This window comes from Musca domestica, unplaced genomic scaffold, assembly GCF_030504385.1.
Source record: "Musca domestica strain aabys unplaced genomic scaffold, Musca_domestica.polishedcontigs.V.1.1 76, whole genome shotgun sequence".
Taxonomy (NCBI): Eukaryota; Metazoa; Arthropoda; class Insecta; order Diptera; family Muscidae; genus Musca; species Musca domestica.
In genome coordinates, this window is record NW_026712396.1 from 2,719,105 (window position 1) to 2,743,886 (window position 24,782).

At 34.2% G+C, this 24,782-nt stretch overlaps 3 protein-coding genes across 3 annotated transcripts; all 3 read left to right on the forward strand.

The window, feature by feature from the left end:
* Positions 1-766: 766 nt before the first annotated feature.
* Positions 767-3,590, forward strand: LOC101888929 (ribosome-releasing factor 2, mitochondrial). The gene is made up of 7 exons (XM_005178064.4): positions 767-1,070; positions 1,124-1,286; positions 1,346-1,638; positions 1,703-2,072; positions 2,127-2,349; positions 2,407-3,153; positions 3,209-3,590. Exons 1-7 carry the CDS (start codon positions 953-955, stop codon positions 3,521-3,523), a joined length of 2,229 nt encoding a protein of 742 aa, XP_005178121.1. The 5' UTR covers positions 767-952; the 3' UTR covers positions 3,524-3,590.
* Positions 3,591-3,736: 146 nt separating this feature from the next.
* LOC101900072 (uncharacterized) lies at positions 3,737-16,808 on the forward strand. The gene is made up of 8 exons (XM_005178042.4): positions 3,737-4,107; positions 4,172-4,474; positions 6,028-6,840; positions 8,891-9,046; positions 11,044-11,788; positions 12,014-12,409; positions 14,749-14,863; positions 16,376-16,808. Exons 1-8 carry the CDS (start codon positions 3,922-3,924, stop codon positions 16,473-16,475), a joined length of 2,814 nt encoding a protein of 937 aa, XP_005178099.1. The 5' UTR covers positions 3,737-3,921; the 3' UTR covers positions 16,476-16,808.
* A 576-nt stretch (positions 16,809-17,384) lies between these two features.
* On the forward strand, positions 17,385-23,050 carry LOC101899906 (V-type proton ATPase subunit E). The gene is made up of 5 exons (XM_005178041.4): positions 17,385-17,511; positions 17,602-17,730; positions 18,800-19,012; positions 19,087-19,416; positions 20,879-23,050. Exons 2-5 carry the CDS (start codon positions 17,698-17,700, stop codon positions 20,984-20,986), a joined length of 684 nt encoding a protein of 227 aa, XP_005178098.1. The 5' UTR covers positions 17,385-17,511; positions 17,602-17,697; the 3' UTR covers positions 20,987-23,050.
* The last annotated feature ends 1,732 nt before the right edge of the window (positions 23,051-24,782 follow it).

The following is a 24,782-nucleotide window of genomic DNA, read 5'->3' on the forward strand; positions in this document are numbered from 1 at the left end:
ACCAGATCTTGGTCTAATGAAAATATTAGAATGTGTGAAATTTGAAGACAATCGGACTCTGGCATCATATTTTATAAGAGTTATAATTATTCAAAATTTTGATCCTTTGTGGGAGAGACACTTGATGGAGTAAACTGATATTATCAATTTTTGCACCTGACTCAGAACTGACGCAAATATTAGGATTTGCAGAATTAGAGCAAAATTGGATTATTGACTCCCTTTCTGTGCAAAAAAAAATATTTTTTTTTTTTTTGAAAATTGTGACCTTTTGTGTGGGAAGTACTCGACTTGGAGTGCAGTGGTATTGTCCATTTTCGCTACTGACCTATCACTGACGCAAACATTAGGATTTGCAAAGTTAGAGCAAAATTGAATTATTCTTTCACTTTCTGAGCAGAAAATATATATATTTTTTTTAAATTTTGAAGGAGTGGACACGCCGAACGTTCATTTTGGATTAGTAAAAATTGGCTAAAATTGTAGATTCTTTACGGTTTGCAACGGCATTTTTGGCTCACAGGGTGTTTCATACAAATTTTACACTAAATCAAAAAACGACTTACAGTTTCCTACGTCTGTTTAATACATTTGATATCAATACCCTTGGAATTGCACATTTTTAAAGAAACAGCATTTAATTTAAAATTGTAGCTTAAAATTCTACATTATTTCAAAATGTTATTCATATTATTAATTGAATGTGATGAGTTATAACGAAAATTTACAAATTTATAAAGTATAAATATTTAATTAGACGGAATGTGCATTTTAAGTGGAGCTATCAGTTAATTTGCATGCCATTTTAATGGACCAAAATATGAAGAAGCATTGTTTTGATTTGTAGAATTTCACCTGTTAGTGGCATGTCCAGCCAAATTGGCCATTAAATTCCAAAACTCGGATTTTCAGGAACTTATCCATTTATTTATCTGCCATATATTTGTTAACAATGTCGCTGTTTAAAGCGATTCAATGGGAACTATGTAAAAGGCTACCAAATATCCATAGACGTTGTTTTAGCACCAAAGATATACGTAACATTGGGATATTGGCCCATATCGATGCCGGTAAGAGCTTCGATTAGAATTTTTGAATGAAAACTGAAATATTGAACCTCTAGGAAAGACTACCACTACCGAACGTATGCTTTTCTATTCGGGAAAGACACGTTCATTGGGTGAAGTGCATCGTGGGAATACAGTAACTGATTATTTAACACAAGAACGCGAGCGGGGTATTACAATATGCAGTTCAGCGGTTACATTTCATTGGAAGGATAAAAAGTGAGTTTTGAATGTGAAATAGTAAATAATTATCATGAAGTCTTTTTCTTTTTTAATAGAATAAACCTTTTGGACACACCGGGTCACATAGACTTTACAATGGAAGTGGAACAATCGCTTTATGCAGTGGATGGTGTTGTTGTTGTGTTGGATGGTACAGCGGGTGTAGAAGCTCAGACCATGACGGTTTGGTCACAGGCCGAAAAGCATCGTTTGCCCAAAATTAGTTTTGTCAATAAAATGGATCGTCCTGATGCAGATTTTGATAAATGCCTTATAGATCTAGAAACTAAATTGGATGCCAAGCCAATATCTTTGCAATATCCACTCAAAGATTCCAAAGGAAATTTGTGTGAGTATTAAAATTCCGTTTTGGATCTTGAATATGATTACCATGTAATTTGTTGTGCCTGCAGCTATTTACGACATAATACGTCTGGAACATATTACATGGAATGCCCAAAGTCTGGGCCGTGTCTACGAATCGAAACCGGTAACAGATGAAAATACCTTATTGGAATTACAAGACAAACGAAATGCCTTAATTGACCAACTCTCCGGTATAGATGATAACTTGGCTGATTTTGTCATTAGCAATGATGGTTTCGACAAGGTAACAAATGATTTGATATACACTGCCCTACGACAAGCCACCTGCCAACAAAAAGTTGTACCAGTCATGTTGGGATCAGCATATAAAAATGTGGGGGTTCAACATCTAATGGATGCTGTCATACAGTATCTACCACATCCAAATGAACGTAATCAATTGTATGACTGTTTTGAGTAAGTTGTTATTGGCAAAATTAGAGCAACCTGCTTATTGTTATATTGATGTAGAGATGATTTTGTAGGTAAAGTTTTTAAAATTGTCCACGACAAACAGAGAGGGCCTCTGACATTGGTACGTATACTCCGAGGCGATCTGAAAAAAAGTATGCGCTTAACCTCGACCCGTGGGCAATCGGAAGTTGTGGGCAAAATGTACGAACCCCTGGCCGATGAATATCGGGAAATTCAAGCGGCACAGGCAGGTGATGTAGCTTTGTGTTCAGGATTGAAGGTTTGAAAATAGCTTCCATTGAAAAATTGTGGTAATTAAATTTTTTGATATTATTAGCACACCGTTACCGGAGATTTGTTGGTAACAAGTACAACATCTCTGAAAAATGCCCAAAAACGTTTACAAAAATCGCTGGAGAAGAAAACTGATGTCATGACCAACAATGTCGATGATGGTGATGACGAAGTACATGTGGATCTCATTAATGAAATCTTTTCACTGGAACACCAAATACCAGATGCCGTGTATTTCTGTTCCATAGAACCACCCAGTTCGGCCTATCAAAATGCCATGGAATTGGCTTTGAAACAACTGCAAAGAGAAGATCCAAGTTTGAGGGTTTCCTTTGATGCTGTTACGGGGCAAACGGTTTTGGGTGGTATGGGTGAACTACATATGGATATAATAAAGTCACGCATTTTAACGGAATACAAGATCGAAGTTGATTTGGGTCCCCTGCAAATTGCCTATAAGGAAACAATTGAAAATCCTGCCAAAACAACTCTGACAATGGAAAAAGAGATTGCCGGCTCGAAGCAAAGTGTAACAATAACATTGGAATTAGTAAAGGATAAAAAGGACATATTCAGTTTAGATAAATCGCCAGAAAATACAAATAATTTATTGGCCATAAGACCGAGAACGCTGCAAGTCATACGCAAGGGTTGTATATCCGCCCTCGAAAGAGGACCCAAGGTGGGGGGACAGGTGGTGGAAACCCAAATTAAATTGCACAATATTACCATAGGAAGGGGAACAGCAGATTCGTTTATAATGGCGGCAGCCGCACAATGTATTCAAAAGGTAATTTCTGAGGCACAACATAATTCGTAAGCATTTATATTTCTTTCATTTTTAGATTTTAACAGAAAATGGTACGCGACTACTGGAACCCATTATGTCAATACAAATTGTTGTACCCAATGAACGAACATCTGGAATTTTAGCCGATTTGGGTAGGAGACGAGCCACCATCAATGATGTCATGCCAAAGGGCGATAAGAACAAATTGATTTTGGTTAATGCGCCCTTAGCAGAACTATCGAATTATTCAAGTATTTTGCGTACCATCAGTTCGGGTACTGCAAGTATGACAATGCAACCATATGGTTTTACGGTCATGAATACAAACGATGAAGAAACGGCGATACGAAGAGCTCAGGGATTTGAGTAAAGTAAATTGTTAACAAAATTATTGTTGTTTTAGTTTGTAATAGAAAAAAATGAAACTCGAGAAAAATAAAAATAAGCATCCACAATTTTAAAATAACGCAAGATTTTTTATTAGAGAAATATTGAAAATAAACCACTACTTGTTGTGTGATAGTCTTCCGTGTCTATTTTTAAAACCATAGCAACCTTTTGCTATTCTTTCAAATGAAAATTTACAAAAAAATAACATTTCCCAAAACTGAAAGTATTGTATTTTAAGATTTTCGATAGTACAGTACCTCCTTGTCTTCCTGGCTTGGTGTAATTGAGAGTGGGATAAAAATAAATTCCAAATTCTCTTCTACAACGCACTCAATCTATTTTGTCGTCTCCGTCTTCCTTCTGCCAACTCCGCAGACTATGGCCTTTTCCACGCAAAAAGATTTTTTCCCCGTATCTTTTATGAATGAAATGCCCGAAAATGAATGTAAGAAAGCTTGTGTCAAACTAAAAACCTATGAATCATCGCTGGACTATCGTTCCTGGGCAAGAGATCAGACGAAACAATCAAAATATCTAGAAGATTTAGTGGCATGTAAATTACCGGTGGGAATAACAGATTTGAGACTTCCAATATAGAGTTTTAGATAATATTCTAGTTTTCCCATAGGTTAAGGAGCACACGGAAAATGAAAGGCAACAGTCTATAATTGAAAAAGTCACTGCCAAGAGCATCTTGTCTCAAAATCAAGAAGAAGCAAGTAAATCCAAAAGTTTGGCAGTTAAAGCTAAAAATATTGCTGATAAACCTGGGAGTGGCGTGAAATCTTCACAAAGTAATGCTGAAAGTCAATCACGCATCAAAAAGCCTGAAATCTCTAATACCCACGAAGTACTGCCAGCTCATACCACTGATCATAGTCTTAAATCAAAATTATCAAAGAACGATAATGCTTCGGGTATAAGGGTCGAGGTAAGAACAATTGGTGTGGAAGTTCGACATTATATTCTCCAAAGGGTTGCAGGTCATGAAAAGGGGTGTGGTCATGAAAAGGGGTGTGGTCATGAAAAGGGGTGTCTTAGAAGATGAGTTGAAAAGGCAGACTTTATTGACAAAGATGAGCGTTTTTATAGCTGAGGTGAAATAGGAATCTTATTAAACAAACTATCGAGCTAATCAGGATGTAAATATAGACGAGGTGAAAAAGGAATGGGGGAAGAAAGGGCGAGCCAATATGCGCGTCTTTATAGCTGAGGTAAAATAGGAATTTTATTAAACGAACTAACGAGCTAATCAGGATGCTAACATAGACGAGGTGAAAAAGGAAGTGAGAACAAGCTGAGAAATTGTCTACAGTCGAGTTGGTAAAGGAAGTAAGTCTGTAAATCAGCTTAAAGAGAAGTCTTAATAAACAAGCCAGGAAGGAAGTTGTTATTAACGAGCCGGAAAGGGATTCTAAAGACGAGCCGGAAAGGGAGTCTGTAAAGTAGCTGAAAAAGGAGTTAGTTAATAACAAATAAAGGCAGTCTATAGGCGAGCCGGAATAGGATTGCATAGACAAGCTGGGAGGCTACAGAGGACTTCGAAAGGGAGTTTTTATAGAAAAGATAAGACCGCAGTTTCTTAGAGAAGTCTAAATACACGAGCCCGGAAGGAAGTTTTTATTAACGAGCTAGGGAGGGAGTCAATAGACGAGCCGGAAAGGGAGCCTATAGACGAACCGGAAAGGGGGTCTAGAGACGAGCCGGAAAGGGAGTCTGTAGAGTAGCTGAAAGAGGAGTTTTAACAAAAAATAAAGGCAGTCTATAGACGAGCGTGAATGGTATTATATAGGCGAGCTTGGAGGTTACAGACGACTTCGAAAGGGAGTTTTTTTATAGAAAAGATAAGACCGCAGTCTTAAAGACCAGGGAGTTTATAAGCGAGCTGAAAACCGAGTATATGAACGAGATAGGAAAGTAACCTTTAAGAGATGGCAAGGAAGTCTAAAATTACAAATTGACAATTGGTTCTTTATAGACGAGCTGAGTAGGGAGTCTATAAATGACCTGAGAAATTAGACTTTGAAATTAGACTTTTGAATTCATTATAAATAAGGAAAGGGAATTCTTTATGAGTACGGACTGAGGAGGACGTCTTTATGGCTGATAGTGGAGTTTTCATGGACGACTTGATCAAGGGAATCTTTATGCGAGGGAGTTTTCTATAGACAGAAGACATTTTTAAGATATTTTCAAGGCAACAGAAAATTTGATGGATTGGGTGGAAAAAAGACTTTTGAAAGTCTTCTACGGGTAGAATATTATTTATACCCTACACCACATAGTGGTATGGGTATTATGTCTCGCGCATTTGTTTGTAACATGGAGAAAGATGCGACATAGACCCATTGTTACTTTTGAAGATCTTCATAGAATCACTTTGTGAGTCGGTTTATACATGTAAGTCCGTCCGAAGAAGAACTCTGCATATTTTGCTTGTTTCTTTCCATCTATGAAAACCAATTTACTTCCTCTTCACTCTAGATGCCGCAACAACAACAACTACCAAACTTATCAGCCGGTGACAGTTTGCTGCAATGTGCCAACATACACCTGGCCGATTACCAACGGCTTGTGAATGCCAAAGAGTCCTTGGAAAAGCAATTGCACATCTCCAATGAACGCCTGAAGACCAGTAACATTGAAAATTCTAAAATCAAAGAAATACTCAATTCCAAACTAGATTCCAATGCGGCGAAAGATTTCTTTAATAAAATACAACAGCTCACCGCAAATGGAAAACTGAATAAAAATGAAGAAAACGAAATGTTACAAATCCACCAGAAAATGGAAAACCTTCACAAGGCCCACGAAATAATGCAAGCTGAAAATAATTATCTCAGACGTTTGATAGAAAAGCTTTCACTGCGTGCCACCCTGCAGGAGATATCCGTGGATAATGAAACATCCGATGATATTAAATACTTGCATAAGGAAATCAACTCCCTGCGCAAGGAGTGTAAACTTTTGCGTAGCATTGAAGATAATTATCTAAGGAATAAAATGGAAAAACAAAAACTCAGTACAATAAGCGATGAGGACGCCAAAAATATCAAGATAATAATTGAGGAGCGTAATGCTTTGCGAAACAAGTGTAAGGCGTTGCAGGGCTTGGAGAGGACAGTTGCGGAATTGCAGAATCGTACCAAGGAAAAAGAGAAAACCAATAATGCTCTACACACGAATTTGGAAGCCCAGGGTAGTTACATTCGCGAAATGGAAGGCGAAATGGAGAAGTGGCATACTTATTATAAAAATGAGCTTCAACAAATTGGCCTGCGAGAACAATGTCTTAAGGTAAGTAATAGTATAATTATTATACCCTCAGTCCCTCAAAACTTGCCTCATCGAAATAACGGTCTTAGACCCTAGGTCTCTTTTAATGAAATCCGTTTCAGGACATTTGCAGTCGATTTAGCGGTGTCCGTCCGTCTGTTTGATTCAAACTTATTACATCATAATATTATCGAATTTGGATAGAGTTCGAAGATGGGCAATATCGGTCCACTCCTTCTGGTACCTCCCCCACAAAAATTTCAAAATTTTCAAAGAAAATAATTTACTGCATAGAAAGAGAAAGGATAAGTGCTAGGTTAGGTGCGAAAATGGACAATATCGGAGCACTCCAACAAGTACATTTCCACAAAGGGTCAAAATTTGGAATAATTAAAACTCTTCTAAAATGTGATGTATGTGTCCGATCATCTTCAAATTACACACATCACAGTATTTTTATTAATCCAAAGTTCCTTCTGGTATCTTCCCCACAAAGGGTCAAAATTTTGAATATTCATGAAGCTCATAAGACACGGAACAAACATCCGATTCCATACAGACTTGGCACATCCCAATATTTCCGGCAACACAAGATCTGTTATAATGATGGTAAAGATAGGACCATTCCCTCTGGTACCTCCCCCACAAAGGGTCAAAGTTTTGAATAACCAAAACGATCATAAAATCCGAAATAAACATTTAGTTCCCTTCAAATTGCACACATCACAATATTTTTATTAACCCAAGATCTGGAGTGAAGATGAATATATCGGTACATTCCTTCTGATACCTCCCCCCACAGAGGGTCAAAATTTTGAATATCCAAGAAGCTCATAAGACACGGAATAAACATCCGATTCCATTCAGACTTGGTGCATCTCAATATTTCCATCAACACAAGATCTTTCATAAAAATGGTAGTGATCGGAACATTCCTTCTGGTACCTTCCCCACAAAGGGTCAACATTTGAATAACCAAAACGATTACAAAATCCGAAATAAGCATCCGGTTCTCTTCATATTTCACACATCCCATTATTTCTACTAACACAAGATTTGCTATGAAGATATATCTGTCATTCCTTCTGGTACCCCTCCACAAAGGGCCAAAATTTTGAATATCCATGAAGCCCATAAAACTTGAAATTAACATCCGATTCCATTCAGACTCTAAATTTATCCATCACCACAAGATGTTTCATAAACATGGTAGTGGACGGACCATTCCTTCTGTTACCTCCCCCACAAAGGGTCAAAGTTTTGAATAACCAAAACGATTTTAAAATCCGAAATAAGCATCCAACTGTCTTCATCCAAATATTCTTGCTAACACAAGACCCAACCCCTTCTGATATCTCACCCACAAAGGTTCACAATTTCCAATGCTTATATCTGTCATAACTTGCGAAACAAGTCGGCAATTCTGTACAACTTCCTATATCTAAATATTTCTCTTAACCAGAAATCTGATATGAATATGTAATTTATCGGAATTTATAATTTTGCGTAAAATAAGATATGAATGTTCGACTTCCTTCAAATTTTGCACATACCAATATTTTTTCCTATATTAGATGAAGTATGCAAATTGAATACTTCGGTCCACTATTACCTCACTCATATTTCCACATTTTCCAAAAGTGTGCACATATCTCATATAACGTATAGAAAGTAGACGATATTGTCCAATTATGGCACGATGTAATATTTATTTATATCAGACTTAGGTCAGATACGAATTGGACAATATTGGCGAACTGCTACGGAACTTCCGCCATAACAGGTCAACAGGTGATAATATAATCATAACTCAAGGCTGGGAGTATACATGTGTCGGCAAAACCGACTGATACTGTTTAACTTGTTAAGAAACAATTTAAGATGACGATACACAAGCAGCTTAACATTGTAGAATGGCATATTAATGTAAAATTATAAGGGAAAACGGCGTTAGGAATCGAGAGCGGCTCTGACTTCTCTTTCTCTCTCTCTTATATGTCACCAAATATGTCATACCACGACGCCACACTCGCCATGTATCATTGCCGTTAATGCTCTCCTCTTCTTCTAGGAGCAGTTGAAAGATCTTCAAAATGAATTGATCTTTTGTAAATGTCAATTACAAAAAGCAGAGGTCCAACAAATGGAAATCGACTGTTTGCACAAAGAGTTGGCTAAACGGAATATGGCTTTGCATGATTATGATTGTCAATATAAACAATTAATGGTAAGTTTAAGTTACATATGGACACATATATAATTCATATCGTGGTAGAAGAATAGAGGTAGTCGCATCGACACAGCTGCTGGGACAATTAAGTCAAGTCAAGAAAATTTTGCAATTAAAGATTTTGAATGAAAAATTATTCAAATTCGTAAAAATGGTTGAAAAATGCATATCAAAACAACCTTCGATTGATGTCCTATAAGAAAACCTATAAAAATCTACTTATTTTTGACAAAATATTTTAAAATTGTTGATTAATCTACCTATATTCTCCTACCATGCTTCATATGTATATACACATATCAATAACGATAAATTTCAAATTCAACGTCAAATGTAGTACAAAGCGAAACGCATAAGAGAAATGGGTTACTGTTTTAACATTAAATGTGCCTTAAATTGCAAAGAAGAGGAAGAAGACGATCGAGATTCGATATGAAAGAATACTGGGTAATTCATAGGTTCTGGGAAAGGAAATTGAGTGCAAATTAGATTGTATAAATCTTCCTTTCAAATCAAATAAATTTACTCGTTGTTAAAATCTATAAAAGGTATTCTTTTTGATTCAGTTTTGTAGAAAAAAAAAAACGATTGAAATACGTTTTTTATATAAGCCCTGTTCCAGGACTTTGCAGTTTCTACTAGACTTGGAATTTTTTTTCGATATCATAAAGAAAAAATCGGCTAGTGTAGTAAAAACTTTCTACTTAACTCTACTTTAGTAAAAACTCTTCAGTTTTTGGGGGTTTAATAAAAAATCCGGGTTCAAAAACTCTATAATTTGACTATAACTTCCGAACCGCTTTAAATGTGACCACTTGTTGGATATGTATTTTCATAAGCTTCCAACGATGCCTAAATATCGGGAGAGATCCGCTTCTAGCCCGGGGTGCCGAGTACGTCCCTCAAGATATAGTTTCCGGGAATCAGGGTAAAAACACCTGCCACTGGAAAAAATCTCGAGTTACTAGACTAGAGTTGTTCCAAACTTTCTTGCAGTTGTAGAACAAAGCAATAGTTTTATATTATCATTTATTTTATACGTTTTCATGAAGATATTGGTTGAAAAATCGTTATATAACTAGCTCACCGCCCAGACATACAGATCTTTTGAGGAATGTTCCAATGAAGTGACGACGATAAATGCCCTGATTCAAGTGAAATGACAGCACAATGGCTGTGTCTGACAATCTGTGGCGCCCAACGATTCGCTTATAAAAGCAATTCGTCTTTGTTAATGTTAGCCTTCACCTATGTATTTCATCAACTTGCTATGTCATACGTCGATACATCGTTGATAGCACATATATGGCCCCGTTATAGTACATCAAGCTCATCAATAACTCGCCGATAATATGCCAGTAGTTCTGCTAAAGCTCATTGATATCTTCTACTCAGCCCGGCTATAGCTTTTCATCGCGCTCAATTTCTAGTAGAAAAATTTGCAATTGTTTCGAGTTATCGACAAGTGGGTGTATAGAAAATCTTCACAGCTACTGGAGGATCTAATGGGTTTATCTTTCCATGTTTTTTTCCTTCATGTCAAGATCCCAAAGATTGTGCGAACATATCTAATCGATAATTTGTCAATCTCTCATCGATATCCAATTGACAGGACATCCAAAACTGATTCATAGTTCGTAGATATCTAATCGATAGCTCGTTGATATCTAATCGAAACTTGTCAAATAGCCATCGTTTTATCTTATCGATAGCTCATCGAGGACTAATCGATAATTCTTCAATAGCTCGACGATAACGAAAGTTGTAAAATATTTATCGATAGTTTATATCGCCGAATTACCTCATCGATATCATTTCGATGAATCTTCAATAATTTGTCGAAGGCTCGTCAATAACTTATCGATAAGCAGCCTATAGATCGTCACGATATCTTATAGATCTTTGATACCAAATCGATAGATCGTCGACTACTACTTTTCCGTTGCCGTGCTTTTTTCGACCTCTTTTTAATTTTTCATACATCTCTAATCTAGGGTGTTATCCAGGAATTACAAACATTGAAATTGCAAGGTTTACAAGACAATCAAACCCAAACATGTCAAAATCTCATCGATGATTTGGCCTTCTTTACCCATGCAACACTGGAGGAAATCACGAAGGAGTTAAAAAGACGAGGTTGTAGCAAAGAAGAATATGAAAACGCAATACAAACGTTGGGACGCGGTGGAGGTGACGCCGCCAACAATGAAGAACTACTACGACTACAAAATGAGCTGGATCAAATCAAAGCCCAGCGGGATGGTATGTGTAGTGAAGCCCTAAAACGTCTGCAAGAACTTGAGGCAGAAAATGCACTGCTCAAATCGGACAATTGCCAGATGAGAGAATCAACAAAGGATGCGGATGAGAAATTATCCAAAATGTTGACAAGAGTTGAACATCTCGATGGCGAATTGAATGAAAACAAAGATGAGTTGAGGAGATCGGCTCATGAGCTGAGTGAGGCCAGAAAACTGGTTGAAGATATCAGCAACATACACTTGCAAAATCAGCAATTGGTCAATGCCATGGGTGCCATCAATTCGCGAGATGATGAAAAGATCATTGACGATCTGAGGCGCCAACTGGAAGATGAATTGGCCAAGCTGAAGCAGTGTCAAATGGAAAATCAAAAATTAATCAATCAGGTCAAGGAGAGAGACAACGAAGTGAAGGCGCTAAAGGAATTGAATAATAAATTACAACAAGAAACAGAGGGGGGAGGAGTATTTAAAAAAGGTAATAATCCCGTGCCAGATCATATTGATCGACAAACAAAGAAAAAAGATACAAAGGATATAATATATTCGAAAATGTCAGAAACTGAAAACAATAATTCTCATCATGATGATGAAGCTGCGGCAACAACCACACACCTTAAAGCCAAGGTCCATTCACCCAAAATGACTTTGGATACTTTTAGACCAAATACAAATAATGACAATGTCAAATCTAACTTTCAAGGTTTATGTTTTGAAATGGAACGTAAAAAGATCATGGAGGAGTGTAAACAAGAGCTGGAATTTTGCTGTTCACGTTTCATCAATTCGAAAAGTAAATTTTCCGCCATTTGTTATAAAATGCTGCATTCGGGCATAAAAACGCTGGACTTTTGCGAATTGGCCTATGTTCATAAAAAGATATTGACTTATGGTGAACAGAAATGGCCGGGTCGTCTATTGGATATGATATTAAGGGATCGTCGGGAGGAAATTTTGGATATACTTCATATCAGTTTACCACATCCATGTGGAGGAGATTTTGGAGAAAATTTATGTGAGGATCCATTGCTGAAAAAATGCTGTTCATGTAAACTACAATTGTGCTGCAACAAATCAGAGGAAATGCTCAAAGAGAAGGGTAAGTTATGCCATGTTTTTTACACCACAATGTATTGCAGGGCATTATATTTTTGTCATGGTAGAAGAATACCGGTAGGTGCATCAACGTTTGGGAACAACGCTTTATATGTCAAAATTTTTTTAAATGTCTTTTCAAATATAAGTAGATTTTTATATGTTTTATTATACGAAGTCATTTGGAGTTTATTATAATACGCGTTTTCAACAAATTTTAAAAATTTAAATAATTTTTCATTCAAAATGTTCAATTCCAAAATTGTAAAGTACCAGTCGGTTTTGCCGAATTTGAATATATATTCCCCCAGCCTTGAGTTATGATTATTCAAACTGTTGACCCTTTATGGGAAAGGTTCCGAAGCAGTTGGTCATTATTGACCAATTCGTAGAAATATGCGTGAGGTAACAGATATAGCGGACCAAAGTATTCCATTTTCATATCTCATCTAATACAGATAATAATATTGGTATGTGCCAAATTTTAAGGAAATCAAACATTAATATTCAATTTTATGTGAAATCATAAATTCCGATAAATTACAACAGATTTCTGGTTAGTAGAAATATTAAGGTATGGCAAGTTGTAAAGAATCGCCGACTTGTTTCACAAGTTAGGACAGATAAAGGTATTGAAAATTGTGACTCTTTGTGGGTGAAGTACCAGAAGGGGTTTGCAGTTATATATCACCTCACAACAGGTCCTGCGTTAGCAAAAATATTTGGATGTGTGAAATTTGAAGAGAGTTGGATGCTAATTTCGTTTTGTTTTCCAAAAATCTTGAACACTATGTGGGGGAGTTACCAGAAGAAATTGTCCGACCTGACCATCTTTTAACAGTTCACGTGTTGGTGGAAGTATTGAGATGTACCAAATCTAATTGGAATCGGATGTTAATTTTGTGTTTTATGAACTTCATGGGTACTCAAAATTCGGACCCTTTGTGCGGGAGGTACCAGAAGAAGTGGAACAATTTATCCCATCTTCGCACCAGACTTTGAGTTAATAAAAATATTGTGTTGTGTGGAATTTGACTAGAACCGGATGCTTTTTTCGGATTTTATGATCGTTTTTGTTCTTCAAAACTTTGACCCTTTGTGAGGGAGGGACCAGAAGAAATGGTCCGATCTCTACCATCTTTATAACAGATCTTGTGTTGTTTTAGTTTTGCTAAGTGTGAATGGAATCAGATGTTAATCTCGAGATTTATGAGTTTCATGGATGCTAAAAATTTTGACCCTTTGTGGGGGTGATACCACAAGAAGTGGACAGATATATTCCATCTTCACAGCAGATGTTGTGTTAGTAAAAATAATGGGATGTGTGAAATATGAACAGAGCCAAATGTTTATTTTTCGGATTTTTTAATCGACCTTCGACCCTTTTGTGGGGGAATTACCATAAGGGAGAGTCGGGTCCTTGCCATCTTTATAACAGATGCTGTTTTGATGGAAATATTGAGTTGTGCTAAGTCTAAAGGAAATCGGATGTTAATTTCGCGTTTTATGAGCTTCATGGGTATTCAAAATTTTAAGAGTTGCAAGTGATTACAAGAAGAAATTTGTAAAGCAAGATTTTTCAAACTCTCAGTGAGAGAACTCTCGAAATTTGTCTCTCAAATCTCTCTGTCTCTTTTGCAGAACTTTTTGTTAACAGACGACTTCCAGTAACAATTTGCAACTATTGATAAAAAATTTTGGGGTATCCAGACACACCTATTATTTCCCAATATTTTTCATATTTTTTCCTATTGTTGTTGTATATTTTTTAGCTACACTTCTGTCATGTGCATAGTTGTTGTACAACAAAGTACAGGTAGCATTTATTACCCAATCAAGATGAAACTTTTCACAAAACAATTGTTTGGTCCAAAATTTTGAAATTGAAGATAAACGGTGAAAATTTAGATATAGCTCCCATATATATCTTCGTCCGATTTGCCTTTTATTGTGCACCAAAAGTGTAACGTTAGCCCAAAAAGGAAGACCTTTGGCACATATAATTAAATTGAGCCTAGAATCTAGTGTGTCAAATTTGATAGAAATCGGTTCAGATATATCTATAGCTCGCATATATATTCTTCATCCGATTTGTTAAATTTCCCCAGGATATCATAACAACAGAGGTATTTTCACAGGGTTGCAATATTTTGACTCTGTCTTGTCCTATCTTTATATTTCTATGTCTGCATTAGGTATCAATAGTCGGTCCGACTTTTGTCGTTTCCTTAATGATTATGATTTAGAAGTATTTTGGAAATGACTACTAAATACGTTCCTCGTTTAAAAATATTTGTGTAATATTTTTTGTATTTTTTATTTATTTATAACATTTTTTTTTAGTTTGGAAATTGGAAGAAGAGATTAAAACTGTTGGCAAATATCTGAACAATTTAAAAACCATTTCTTTACCAAAGAATTCAGCCAGAGAATTGTTGGAAACAAGAAACAGTAATGAGTAAGTTAATATGTCTTTGTATTTTATTGCAAAATGTTCGATTTTAATTAAATTTCAGTAAGTGAGAGCGAGTGAAGTAAACAATTTTGTCATTTGAGTTAATGATAATTTGTAGTTTCTTTACTTTTAATTTTCTCAGTAAGAATCATCAATGATGATTGCAAATCAGCTGATTTGTGGCCGATGTAAAAGTGTTTAAAACATTCAGGTTACAGTTTAGGGCTGTATAAGGCGGAATGCTTATTGTCACATTTTCCATATGTAGAAGTCACACATATCGTGTGAAACAGGGACGTCTTGCAGTTGTGAAATACATGAGTAAAAAAAATATGATTCATGTGCGAAATGACAAAATTACACATTATAATTTATAAAAAATAATACTATACCTTTAACAACATAACACAGTCAAAATGTATATTGATAAATCCTTTGTATGTTCACAAAGCAAAGTTGAATATGCTTATTTGAATTGAGGTCACCTTCTTCATTTTCCATGATACCACTGAATAGGTGTGCCTGGTTACCCTAAAATTTGTAACAATTGTTACAAATTGTTACTGGAAGTCGTCTGTTAACCCGAAAGTTCTGCAAAAGAGAGCGGTTGGAGAGAGACATTTTGACAGTTCTTTCAGTGAGAGTTTGCAAATTCTTGCTGGACAAATTTCTTGCAACTCTTCTTCTCCTCATTCATCGACATTCAATCAGATGTTTTCTATTGTTTATTTATTTCTTTTTGTGATTTTAATTTGAAAATATTGTTTTAGAATTAGCAAGACTAATTGTTTTCGGAGAACAACTTTACAAAATGTGAAAAACGTAAATGTTAATATGTAATCAGAAAATAAAATACTATTTCCAACATTTTTAGACAAATGCCATATTTATATTTTTATTTTATTGTCAATTTCCTTTTTATTTATAAAACTTGTGAAATTGGTGGTGGTTCCTTTCGTTTAATTCTTTTAATGTGGGACAAATTGGTTTGTTTTGACAAATCAGCTGATTAGTTGCAAGCTTCTGCAGGAATGCCGTCTGTTTACTTTTCGCAGTTTCCTTGCAAAAGAGAATAAAACTACCTTACTCTCTCAGAAAGATTTTGCTGGACAATTCCTGCAGGTAAAGTAACCAGACACACCTAATATAACATCGTACACACTTAACAATTCTAGTGAATTACAAATGCCAATTAAATGTATACATCAAATTAAATTCGCTGAATATGAGAGTCGATTTTGTTTGAAGTTAAGGAATTGACAGTTGATATCCACTCTATGTAATAGGTAAAAAACGTACTTTATGTATTTAAAAACGGAATTTGAAAATTTATACCGAATGTTTAAACTGTCAAGTCCATACATTTTATGTCAAATAAACGACATTTATTTATACAAAACTTCTAACTAGGCATAAGTTGACCTTAATGTTATTTGTATTAAAAACGAGAATCATTCACTTTTTTAAACTCTATATTAAAATAAAATATATTAATTTTTATTTTTTTATTTACAGAGCTACATATAGAGCCAAATCTCCAATACAAAGGACCAGCTCTCAGCAATTAAAAAAACTACGTACTAAATATTCGAAACATACCGATAAACATCGTTAAAATGGAACCAATTTTCGGCAATTTGAGTTTTGGAAACGAAATGTTAAAAACAAAAAAAAACAATAAATAACTTAATACTTAAATAGTCCCTCTATTATTATATACCTTGTATTACAATTTATTGACTTTGGGTGTCAATCACGTTAACGTGCCAGAATCCCAAATTTACAGAAATTGCAATAAAAATAATGTGTATAATAACTTTGAGAGGGGCTATGTTTTATGTTAAGTTTTGAGAAAATTATTGATGTATACAAAATCCTTATAATATATTTGTAATATAATTATCTGCATATATTTGTAAAAACCTTAATTTTATATAAAAATAGTAAAATGATTTAAAGAAAACAAAAGAATTTTAATTGCATTTAATAAGAACTTATAACATTCATAGGTAATATTTACATTCAAAATCTTTATTGCGTTTAACTGCTCCAACGTGATTTAGTTGACCTGAAATATATGAAATCATATGTCAAATAAAGCGCAATATCTTAGATTCTACCTCAAAGGGGTATGGAGCCTCACTATAAAACATTTCACCTGGATATTTTCTCATACGTTTATAAATACTTGTTTTATACTGCATTTATTTCAATTAATGTTGCCATGACGATAGAGGACTGCCTCTCAAAGTATGCAAAAATGTGTTTGAAAGATTAGCGAGATAGCTTAGCTTTCCTTATTAAAATATATTATCTCAAAAATATATAAATGATTAGAAAAAAGTTGGATTTTTCGATTAAAAACTATGGGCAAAACTTAAGCAACGTTTATGTGCTGTAAAAGTACATAACGTATTAAACAACTCGGCAACCCTACCTATTGCCTGTGTCTTGGCAACAAAGCTTCTACTTCACACAGAGTTGTATTTTACCCACCAAACACAGCCAGATGTCAAAATTACCAAAAATTTCCCTTTCACATGATGGGATATTTACAACTACCAATCACTTGACTTGAAAGTTAAAAGTCAGAAATTTTTTGTACAAGACCGACGTAACTTGAGGCGCACACAACCACATACTTTTTCCAAGTGAATATTCCAAAAATTTTAGTGCAAATAATCATTGAAAATTCTTGCAATTGAACGATAAGAAAATCTAATAAATATTGTGTGTTTTAGGAAAGCGTGTGAAGCAGCCTGAATTTTCCAACAGAAAATTTGTTTTTCCTCCCAATTTTCTTCTCCACAAAGTGAAAAACAGAACAAACTGCAAAAATGGCTTTAAGCGACGCTGATGTTCAAAAACAGGTAAATACACAAAACGAAACGAAATAAGGATTTTTGGATACCAAGAAGAAAAATCAAACGAAACACAATTGTTCCTTACGAAAAGTGTCAATGGAAAATAGTTATCAATGAAAAAACAAATTGTAAAAAAGTTAAGCTTTTTCTTTGACAATGCAAGATGGCGTAAAAGTAACTAGCCCCAGCAGTCATGGGATATGTCATGTGAATATTTGTTGTCATTTATTAATCAAACAACAATTGAATTACTAGAATTTGTGTTATTTCTCTAGCATGAATCTTTTGTAGCATAGGAATTCAGTGTTAATTGTCTCCAAACTTAAATTCTTATTGGATTTTTTGTATGTTTTTGTATAGTTATTTTGTTTTACAGAGTAGAAAAATATATCCCAAGATTGCAAACGAAGGAAAAAACATTAACAGAAGTCATGTGATCAAAATGTAGGTTTCTCTCTGTGTGAGAGAGTGAAATAGCAATAGTCGCTCATTGAACGTTAACATACTGTTATCAGTGACAGCAATGAAATGTATGCAATTGCTTTTTCTTGTTAAGAGAGAGAGAGAGGGAGAGAGTCATGCTTTGTTGTTGTTTTCTATAGGGGGATGGTGGGAGTAGTTGTTAAGGGAATTTTTATGGTCTTTTCTACTGCTGAAGACAAAACTGAAGTAAAAATGTAAATCTTTGATGTGGTGGAGATGTGTCAACAAGAAAAGTTTTTTACTCTTTGCCATAAATGGAATTATATAATGCAAATAATAATGTTAAACACATAGAAGTGTTAATGCCGAATACTATGTAGCCTTCAACCGGCCTAAATTGTCAACATGCGCCAATGTTTACAAAATTAGGACAATAAAGAAGAAAAACGGAAAATGTGAAAATGGATGTTAAAAAGGAAAAATGGGATTCAATGATAATGGTTCATTAAGTTATGTTTGTAACTATCATGGATATTCAAACTAACCTATTAAACTCGCCTTTTCTTACTCCCAAAAGGTATCCAAAATTACCTTGTAATTCCATTTCAATACAATCCATTATTTTCCTATAATATCCCATGTTTAATTACAGATCAAACACATGATGGCTTTCATCGAACAAGAGGCCAATGAGAAGGCTGAAGAAATCGATGCCAAAGCCGAAGAAGAATTCAACATTGAGAAGGGTCGTTTGGTACAACAACAACGTCTCAAGATCATGGAATACTATGAAAAGAAGGAAAAACAAGTTGAATTGCAAAAGAAAATTCAATCTTCAAACATGCTCAATCAAGCTCGTTTGAAGGTAAGTCATTTAAATGCAAAACGTGGAATATCTTCCACTGTTGAATAATGTTTATTTTCTGTCTATGTCCATAGGTCCTTAAAGTACGTGAAGATCATGTTGCCAGCGTCTTGGAAGATGCCCGCCGCCGCTTGGGTGAAGTCACCAAAAATCCAGCCGAATACAAAGTTGTTTTGGAAAAGTTGATTTTGCAAGCCTTGTTCCAAACCATGGAGCCCACGGTCATTTTGCGCTGCCGCCAAGTTGATGTTGGTCTTGTCAATGAAGTTCTGCCAGCCGCCGTTGAGGAATACAAAAAGCAAATGATGAACCAAGGCGTTAGTGTTGATGTTGATACGGACAACTACTTGCCTGCCGATACATGTGGTGGCATTGAATTGATTGCCCTGAATGGTCGCATCAAGGTGAGTGTTATTTTGAATATGAAATTAAGAGACTGTCTCTTTATGACGAAACGAAAAAGAATACCAAAAAATAAATACCATTCCAAGTGAGGTTTTTCAAATATTTGAAATTTTTAATTAAAACAAACATTTTAAAATCATATTTGGAATGGTATCTTTTGTTCGAAATAGCGCTCGTATCGTCATAGAGAAACCGGCCTTGAGGGTGTTAGTTGAACTTGATTTTTCAGACTTAAATATTTTTGAAGCTTTTAAAAATAGCAATTCAGTTCAATAAAATAATAAAAAGTGAGTGGATAAACAGTGAATATAGGCTTAAACAATTGTAAACTATCTCTTCATTTTTTTGTTCTGTCCAAATAACGATACCGTTCGGGTTCGAAAAACGACTTAAACAGATTCCACAATTTCCCTAATTTACTTAAATTTATTATAGAGGCACAGAACCAAAAAGAGGAAATTTTTAGACACCAAACTCGACTGTTATGATCTGCAATTCTAAATTGTATTCAGACATTCGAAGATGTTTTTCGACTAAATGTATTAGTGACTTGAAGCTCTTCCTGAGACTTTCGAACATTGAATGTTGTTATTTTTTGAAGATATGTAATTGTCTAAAGTTTCCGATTTTTTAATTTCCTAATTCCCGTCGGTCAGTTCAGTTTTTATGCCCTACACTACATAGTGGTATGGGTATTATGTCTTTGTGCATTTGTTTGTAACATGGGGAAGGAAACTAGATAGACCCATAGTTACTTTTGTGGATCTTCATAGAATCACATTCTGAGTCGATTTATGCATGTCAGTCCGTCCGTCCGTCCGTTCGTCTGTCCATGCATTCTTGTGAACAAAATGCAGGTCGCATTTATTATCCGATTGAGATGAAATTTTCCAAACAATATTTGCTTGGTCCAAGGACGAACCCTATTGAAATTGGTGATAATCGGACCAGATTTAGAATAGCTCCCATATATCTTCAACCGATTTCGTAGTAATTGTGGACCAAATGGAAAATATAAGTCCAAATGACCTGAATTTTAGTACATCCCACCGAATTCAGTCTAGAGGCAAGTACATCAAATTTACTAAATATGCATAGTGGTGTAGGGTATCATATTGTCGGCCCCTTTTGAATTTTCCTTCCTCCTTTTTTTGTATTTCCAAAGCTTTCATTCCAGAGAAAATTAGTTTTTTATGCTCTCCTCTATAAGATTGAGGTAATATTTACTTTGTCACCTTTGTCCTGGTATTAATATTCTAATTGTTTCTCAACTAGGATATTGGAAGGATTCGAATCTGTTTTGAGGGTCTAATTATATCTAATTTTAATTCTCTGTTGTTGATTTTTGTTTTGAGTTTTTAATTTTTTAACTTTGTTATAGACTAGTTTTATATTGAATTGTATGAAATAAATAAATAAAATCTTTCTTGTCTTCTTCTCCTTCTCTCTCTCTGTTTTCAGGTACCCAACACATTGGAATCCCGCTTGGAATTGATTTCACAACAATTGGTACCCGAAATACGTAACGCCCTGTTCGGACGTAACGTCAACCGTAAATTTGCCGATTAAGTATCTTTCAATAATTTTTATTTTCCTCCAACCACCACCTCCCTCCTCCCCCCTCTTGTGTGCATAAATTTATTTAGCTTACAATAATAATATTAATAAAACACAAAATGGTCAAAAAAGTAATTATTATAACAAAAACAACAACAACAGCAGCAATAACCAATCAAGTAAATGCAAAGCAAGAAAAAATGCCGTTCAATAATAATAATAACCCCTCTGTTTTGTCTGTTCCCCCCGCTTAATGCAAATAAGTTATTGTTTTGTTTAATAATTAAGCCAAATGAGAAGTGGCATGTAAATGCATCCGAGGCCATAACTAAAATTTGTTAGCAATAGCAAATTAATTTCCATATATGGTTTTAAGCCAACCCCAAAGAAAAATAGAAAAACATAACTCATGAAAACGATATTATTAAACACAATAACACAAACGGGATATATAACAACTTAACTAACTAACCAACCAACCAAAAAAACTTAAAAAAAGGAAATAAGAAAACAAATACTATTGAAAGGCATTATTAATAAAGGTTTTAAGGTAACAACATAGCAGAAATACATTATACTATATATATATATTGAAAAAAAGAAGAAAACCTAAAAAGAATCGTTTTTGTTGTTTAAAAAAAATTATATAAATATTACAAATAATAATAACACAAACAAAAATAGTTTAAAGTAAAAAAAAAACAAAAATCAGTTATACATATATTTAAACATATTTACGTATACTATTATTATGATCTATTACTACTTACAAACGAAAAATACCTTACAATTGATATACAATTGAAAAAAAAGACAAAATTAATCATTTACAAAAAAAACATACATTCCTGTACAAAAAAAATGGTTAATTTCTAAAACTAAAAATCGTAAATTGTATCCACTCCTTTTCCTTTACTTTAATTATGTCGTTGACTATTTTTAAGTTTCTTTTGTTTTTTTTTCTTATTTTTCTTTTATTTTGTTTGTGGAAAGCTGTGATTTTTTTGTACCACCACCTCTGAAACATCAAAATTATTATTCAAAAGGCGTTACTTAAAAATAACTAAAACTGCCAGTAAATGATATAAAACCCCCCAAAACTAATTCCAGGGGAAAACACACGTTTGCCTCTCCCATGGTCCCCAACAACATCAGCCATCTCTTAATTTCTTTATAGAACTTAGATTTCTTGTATTCCAAACTTTTCAATAACAGCATCCTTTATGTTTAGTTTAAAGAAATTTTGATTATCATAAAAAAATACATTTTCAATAATTTCTCTAGACTTAATGTAGAGTATTGGAAAGAGCAAATACGATAAATCTAAGGAAATGTAACATTCTCTCTTTGAAAAAAAAAAAAACAAATATCGCTCTTTGAATAGTGTGTGTGTGCATGTTGCGGCGCTTGTCATTCTCTCTCAACATTCTTCAAATAACTCCATTTCTCTTTGTCGTTATCTTAGTTGTTGTAACGGTGTGTAGTTGTCCATGTTGTTATTATTATTCTCACTAAATCGTCTTTAAGCGGGTTTTTGTTCACTCCCTTCTTCTTCTTTCTTTGGAAAACAAATTACTTAATTATCTAAATGTTTTAATTAAAAAATATAAAATATCATAATATATAGAAAAAAATAAATAAAAAACGTGGGAAATTATTATTACTCTTTTATAAATCAATAAAAAAAGGACCAAGGCTCACTGCTGTTTTCCCCTGTTTTGTACAAAAAACAGAAAAACGCTTTTGAACACAGCTTCATTATTTGACAAATTACAATTCTACAATTTTCTGCTAAACCTTATTATTCTTTTATTTTATTTTAAGAAAAAAAAATGTAACCATTCCCCCCTCCTTTCTTTGTATTTGTTTTTCTTTTTATTTTCTAAAAGTATTATTATTTCGAAATGTTAATATATAATTTTTTTGCTTTCAAAATCTGCTGTTTGCTGCTTTGTTTTTGATTTGTATTAGTCCCACCAATCCGACCCTCCTCACCAAAAATATATATATTGTTGTTTTTTGAATTTCATCATTAATAATAATAATAATGTGAATGTGTGTTATGTTTTACATATACTTTTTTTGTTTTACTTCCCCCCTTTTTTCCTCTCTTGTTTAAGTATTAAAAGTAAAACTTTACCTAAATACAAAGAAACAAAAACAAAAAATAAATGATTGTTTGTGCTTTTGGCGTTATATATATGAACCAGAACAATTATGAATACAAATAATAAATACAAAAAATCTACTAAAAAACCAAACTTTAATTCTGGCTTTGATTTTTCAATTAGCTGCTGCATTTTTATTATTGGCCAGGGGGCAAAGTTCTATCATTCGATATAATAATAAAAATGTTTTTCGATATCAAATGCATGATTTTGCAACATCCCCCTGGCTTTGATTTCAATTAGCTGCTGCATTTTTACTCCTGTCCGGGGGGCAAAATTCTCTCATTCGACATCAAAATAAATTTGAATATGCCTATTTTAGCCATGATTTAATTTAAATTTTCGCATTTGTTTTTTAACATTATTTCTATTTTTATTAATCTAAAATGGGCACACAGAAATCAATTTTAATCGAAAATTTGTCTCGATATCATCAAATGCATGATTTTGCCCCCCTATATCAAAAGTATTTTCAAATACTTTGATTTTCCTTTAATAATATTCTTATATTAATTTGTAAGTCTTACTTTTTCTATTTTATCCTAGCGCAGGCATTATTGATATTCAGGTTCCTTTCATCACCTAGCTAGCTGTAGGAGAAGTGAAGAAATCAATGTTATGTGGACTTTAAATGTGTGTTTCATCGTCCTTCCTGCTAAGCCTTTATCTACCTCCATTAGTGTTTTTGTTGGTGTCTTGGCTGTAAAGTATTCAAGTGTCTTTTATTTGTTTTAAAAATGAGTAGAAGGTGTGGCAATAAATATATATTTTTGAAAATGAAAATATTCGTAAAATAAATTATTGGACTTAATTTATTAATGTATATTTCTTTGTAATTTGAAGAAAATTGGAGAAGATATTCTGTTAAAATTTTAAAAAATACCGAATACAGCCGTTATATTGGAGTCTATGCGAAGACGTGGACCAGCATAGGTAACTTTGGTCATAAGCCATTACAATATTCGAATACGAAACTTGAAAAAAAAATCCGGTGAAAAATGTGGCTCAAATCATCAAAATATCGAATATAGGGAGGGATTGATATATGGGCCCTATACGAAGACCTGGGCCTGCAAACACAATTTTCTGTCATAGACTGTAGTTCCCATTAGGAACTCCAAATATGAAATTTGAAACAGCTCCGGTGAATAATGTCAATAAAATCGTAAAATATCTATTTTTGGGGGTACCGTTGTATGTGGGCTATTACGATATCGTTGACATTTCTCTTCCAGGGTTACTCCCTTGGAAAAAACTTCTAGTATGGATTTTTAGACAAATTCATTGAAAAATGTAGCTAAAATCATCAAAATATCGAAAACAGGGAGGTTCCGTTATATGGGTGATATACGATATCGTGGAACTATATAGACCTTAATCTTCCAGGAGTTAAAGTAGTCACGAAAAGCTCCTTTTGTAGATTTTCAGACAATTCCATTGGAAAATGTGGATAAAATCATCAAAATTCCGAATATCGGGGGTACCGTTGTATGCCCATCTTCGAACTTGACATGCCTGCAGACGATAGACTGGTCTGTGTATTTTAGAATCCTATCATTATTCGTTTTGACTCTAGCGTGATTACAACAGACGGACGGATGGAATCGTCTTAGAATTTTAGGCTGATCAAGAATGGTCAA

What these genes read in the sequence shown, in the direction of transcription:
- LOC101888929 (XM_005178064.4), top strand. Translation starts at nt 953, where the DNA reads ATGTCGCTGTTTAAAGCGATTCAATGGGAACTATGTAAAAGGCTACCA. An exon ending in AGATTCCAAAGGAAATTTGT is followed by an intron (nt 1,639 to 1,702) that starts GTGAGTATTAAA and finishes TTGTGCCTGCAG; the next exon opens with CTATTTACGACATAATACGT. An exon ending in CTTTGTGTTCAGGATTGAAG is followed by an intron (nt 2,350 to 2,406) that starts GTTTGAAAATAG and finishes TGATATTATTAG; the next exon opens with CACACCGTTACCGGAGATTT.
- LOC101900072 (XM_005178042.4), top strand. Translation starts at nt 3,922, where the DNA reads ATGGCCTTTTCCACGCAAAAAGATTTTTTCCCCGTATCTTTTATGAAT. An exon ending in TAGTGGCATGTAAATTACCG is followed by an intron (nt 4,108 to 4,171) that starts GTGGGAATAACA and finishes GTTTTCCCATAG; the next exon opens with GTTAAGGAGCACACGGAAAA. An exon ending in CTTCGGGTATAAGGGTCGAG is followed by an intron (nt 4,475 to 6,027) that starts GTAAGAACAATT and finishes TCTTCACTCTAG; the next exon opens with ATGCCGCAACAACAACAACT.
- LOC101899906 (XM_005178041.4), top strand. Translation starts at nt 17,698, where the DNA reads ATGGCTTTAAGCGACGCTGATGTTCAAAAACAG. An exon ending in ACGCTGATGTTCAAAAACAG is followed by an intron (nt 17,731 to 18,799) that starts GTAAATACACAA and finishes GTTTAATTACAG; the next exon opens with ATCAAACACATGATGGCTTT. An exon ending in TCAATCAAGCTCGTTTGAAG is followed by an intron (nt 19,013 to 19,086) that starts GTAAGTCATTTA and finishes CTATGTCCATAG; the next exon opens with GTCCTTAAAGTACGTGAAGA.